Below are 4,464 nucleotides of genomic sequence, written 5' to 3' on the forward strand. Positions count from 1 at the left end.
AGATAATGTTGATTGTAATTGAGAATGGTGAAGGAGATGAAGCAGGGGGATGCGAAAGGAGTGATCAAGGGCCTAGGATGGGGAGGTCAGGGAGGCCTTCTCAGAGGAGGTAACCTTTGGGCTGAGCCCTGAGGAGCTGCCTTGGGCAGAGCTGGGGAAACAGCGGTCTTGGTCCAGAGGTAACAGCAAATGCATTCGTCCCCTGGTACATTTTGAGCACGCCTGATCCAGGAGTTCCCATATTTGAGGGCTGGCACTCATGGAGGGGTTAGTCTGGAGTGGGACTGAGGCAGACAAGACAACTAGGATAACGGTGGCTGGAGATAAGGGCTGGGAAGGAAGTTCACCAGCAGGTGGGGCAGGGAGGGCCTCCTGGAGGCAGTGGCCCTCAAGCTGAGCCCTGAGTGTCCCATTTTGCAGCTTGGGAGGCCTGGCTGGGTGGCCCTGGGGCCTTGGATCCCTCCCTGGCCCAGAGGCTTCTGGGAAGGCCTAGAAAGCCAGCAGGCTGGGCCAGTGTTTCATCCTGTTCCTCCCTGCCCCCCACCCCCCCAAGGGCACTCAAGAGATGTCATTTCTCCAGCTCTCCAGGGCGGAGGTCACCCCAGCTCAGCAGATAATGCTGAAGGTTGAGCAATGTCCACCTGCCCGCCAGGGCCAGGGCTGGGGTCAGTGGGCTGGGGGTCAGCAACCAGGCAGGCTGGGAGCGCCTGCCTGGGCGGCCTGGGCTGGGGGTGGCAGAGGGGTAGGCCCAGGAGCTGCCCAAATGGCCTCGGAATGGCTCAGGAGAGGGTAAGGGGCCACTGGAGCCCACTCTGCAGGGAGGGCCTCAGGCCTAAATTCAGATCCAGGTGGGCCATCTTGTTTCCCCATCTGTGAACCAGGGGGGCAGCAAGGGCATGCTTCTGGCAGGGTGAAAAAGCAAACTCTGGGTCCAGGCCCACCCTCACTGCCCAGTAGGGACCTGGTGAAAATAGGGGCATTCCCTTTTCTCTCCTGCATGGCCCCTCCTGAGCCTGGCTGGTCCCCCACCCCACCAGCTTCAGAAACAGGTGTTTTGGCCTCGGGTGCAAATAGGTCTGAGGGTGCCTGGACAAGGGCTTTCCTTCTGAGAACAGTGGGGGACATGAGGCCATGTGATCTTGGGTGTGCTGTGGGCCTCTGGGCCTCTTTGTACCCTGGGAGAAGGCCCTTCTTTATGATGTGCGTCCCAGAGCCAATAAGCCTTATGTTTGGGAGTCTGTGGTGGAGACAGTAATACAACTAATAATAATAACAGTAACGACACCTTCACGGACTGAAGCTTGGAGAAGTGAAGTGGCTTGCCCAAGGTCACACAGTGTGTTGGAGACAAGCATCCCTGTCCCCTTCCACCCTCCCGGGGCCCATGTCGGGCTGTGGTGGGGCTGGAGATGACCCGGGTGTGGTCTGAGGGGCGGGCAGGTGCGGTGGGCGGGGCTAGGGGAGGGGCGCGGTCGACCTTGGCACAGGCCCAAGTGGAGCTCGCCCCTGACCTGCAGGCCCCCAAACCCAGGCCTTCGTATTTAAGACAGGAAGTCGCCATAGGTGTGAAATTCCCTCCTTCCAAGATCTGGGGATGGGGGCAAGTTTAGGTGCGAGGCTGGACCCAGGGAAGGGCCGTGGAGATGGGTCACCTCTCCGGGAGCCAGAGCTGGGGTCTCCAGCATCCCGCCTGGAGCGCGTCCCTTCGGTGGGGAGTCGGGACTGGTTGCAGCCGATCCTGAAGCCAGCGCCTCCTCCAGCAGGGGGCGGGCCGCGGCCGTGTTTGGGGTGGGAGAAGAAGATCACGTTGCCCCCTCCCCGGTTTCTCCCCTCCCTTCTAGTATAGCCTCCAGCCCAGAGGGGGCGGTCCGGGGGCGGGTTAGCGCCTTCTCTCGCTCCCAATCCCGGGGCCGCCGGGTGGGAGTGGGCAGGGGGCGATGCCGCCCCCCACCAGGCCGAGGGACCCCCGAGGGCGCGCTCTGGGTCTCCAGTCTGGCCACTACGCCCCACCGCCGCCCTCCCGGGGGTCTCGGGCGGCCACAGCGTGTCCTCTGCGTGCCTGGGGAGGGGCTGGGGCGGCCTCCAGTTGTGACGCAGCCGTTGCCATGGCCCGCCTTATAAATAACCGGGCTCAGGAGAAACTTTAGCGAGTCAGAGCCGCGCACGGGACCGGGAAGGGGACCCACCCGAGGGTCCAGCCGCCAGCCGCCAGCCCCCGCGCTAATAGCGGCCACGCCGGAGGGAGCGGCAACAGCATCAGGGACACAGCAGCGACAGTTCGGAGCTGGGAGGCCGCGCCACCTGCGGGCCGGCCGGAGCGGGCAGCCCCAGGCCCCCTCCCCGGGCACCCGCGTTCATGCAACGCCTGGTGGCCTGGGACCCAGCATGTCTCCCCCTGCCGCCGCCGCCTGCCTTTAAATCCATGGAAGTGGCCAACTTCTACTACGAGGCGGACTGCTTGGCTGCTGCGTACGGCGGCAAGGCGGCCCCCGCGGCGCCCCCCGCGGCCAGACCCGGGCCGCGCCCCCCCGCCGGCGAGCTGGGTAGCATCGGTGACCACGAGCGCGCCATCGACTTCAGTCCATACCTGGAGCCGCTGGGCGCGCCGCAGGCCCCGGCGCCGGCCACGGACACCTTCGAGGCGGCTCCGCCCGCGCCCGCCCCCGCTCCCGCCTCCTCCGGGCAGCACCACGACTTCCTCTCCGACCTCTTCTCTGACGACTACGGGGGCAAGAACTGCAAGAAGGCGGCCGAATACGGCTACGTGAGCCTGGGTCGTCTGGGGGCCGCCAAGGGCGCGCTGCACCCGGGCTGCTTCGCGCCCTTACACCCGCCGCCCCCGCCGCCGCCGCCGCCGCCACCGCAGCCGGCCGAGCTCAAGGCGGAGCCGGGCTTCGAGCCCGCGGACTGCAAGCGGAAGGAGGAGGCCGGAGCGCCGGGCGGCGGCACCGCAGGCATGGCGGCTGGTTTCCCGTACGCGCTGCGCGCCTACCTCGGCTACCAGGCGGTGCCGAGCGGCAGCAGCGGGAGCCTCTCCACGTCCTCGTCGTCCAGCCCGCCCGGCACGCCAAGCCCAGCAGACGCCAAGGCACCCCCGGCCGCCTGCTATGTGGGGGCGGCGCCGGCGCCCTCGCAGGTCAAGAGCAAGGCCAAGAAGACCGTGGACAAGCACAGCGACGAGTACAAGATCCGGCGTGAGCGCAACAACATCGCGGTGCGCAAGAGCCGCGACAAGGCCAAGATGCGCAACCTGGAGACGCAGCACAAGGTCCTGGAGCTCACGGCCGAGAACGAGCGGCTCCAGAAGAAGGTGGAACAGCTGTCGCGCGAGCTCAGCACCCTGCGGAACTTGTTCAAGCAGCTGCCAGAACCCCTGCTCACCTCCTCCGGCCACTGCTAGCGCGGCCCCCGCGCGCGTCCCCCTGCCGGCCGGCCTCCGCGCTGCCGGGCGCGCCGCGGCCACCGAGACTCCGGGAAGCGCCCGCGCTCCCGCCCCCGCCCCTGGTGGCGCCGGCAAAACTTTGGCACTGGGGCACTTGGCAGCGCGGGGAGCTCGTCGGTAATTTTAATATTTTATTATATATATATATCTATATTTTTGTCCACACCAACCGCACATGCAGATGGGCCGCCCGCCCGTGGTGTTATTTAAAGAAGAGATGTCTATGTGTACAGATGAATGATAAACTCTGCCTCTCCTTCTGACCCCTCTCCAGGCGCTGGCGGGCGGGCCGGTTTCGAAGTTGATGCAATCGGTTTAAACATGGCTGAACGCGTGTGTACACGGGACTGACGCAACCCACGTGTAACTGTCAGCCGGGCCCTGAGTAATCGCTTAAAGATGTTCCTACGGGGTTGTTGCTCTTGCTGTTGTTTTTGTTTTTGTTGTTGTTTTTTTGGTCTTTTTTTTTGTATTATAAAAAAATAATCTATTTCTATGAGAAAAGAGGCATCTGTATATTTGGGAATCTTTTCCGTTCAAGCATTAAGAACACTTTTAATAAACTTTTTTTTTTTTGTTTTTTGAGAATGGTTAAAGAGCCTTTTGGGGGCAGTAGTTGGCTTTGATTTTTTTTTTCCCCTTTATTTTGGATTTATGATTTTATATTTGCTTTTCTGGCGTGTGTGGGGTTGTTGTGTGTGTGTGAGCTGCTATTATTTTTGGCTCTTTAGGTGGTTGGGTGGGGGGGGGGTTGCAGCTGCTTTTTCTCCTCTGCTACTCCCCCAGGGCCTGTGCTTGGAGATGGGGGTACCAGGCTGGGGCGGGGGAGGGGCAGAGGAGTGCTGGGCCAGGCTTTCAGGGTGACTCAGTGCTGCTGGGTGCTGGGGAGGAGTGACTCGGAACCTTGCTTGGGGAGGGCCTTCAGGGACTCTGGCTGGTCCTGAGTGCTAGGCTGGGGTCTAGACGGGACTGGAGGGCTGTGACCTCTGCGCAGTGCTTCGGGACCCAGCCAGCAGAACTGT

At 62.8% G+C, this 4,464-nt stretch overlaps 1 protein-coding gene across 1 annotated transcript; it reads left to right on the plus strand.

The window, feature by feature from the left end:
* Positions 1-2,151: 2,151 nt before the first annotated feature.
* CEBPB (CCAAT enhancer binding protein beta) lies at positions 2,152-4,016 on the plus strand. Its single transcript, XM_065892684.1, has one exon. It carries the CDS (start codon positions 2,357-2,359, stop codon positions 3,398-3,400), a length of 1,044 nt encoding a protein of 347 aa, XP_065748756.1. The 5' UTR covers positions 2,152-2,356; the 3' UTR covers positions 3,401-4,016.
* Positions 4,017-4,464: the final 448 nt, after the last annotated feature.

The sequence above is a fragment of the Phocoena phocoena genome, chromosome 15 (assembly GCF_963924675.1).
Source record: "Phocoena phocoena chromosome 15, mPhoPho1.1, whole genome shotgun sequence".
NCBI lineage: Eukaryota > Metazoa > Chordata > Mammalia > Artiodactyla > Phocoenidae > Phocoena > Phocoena phocoena.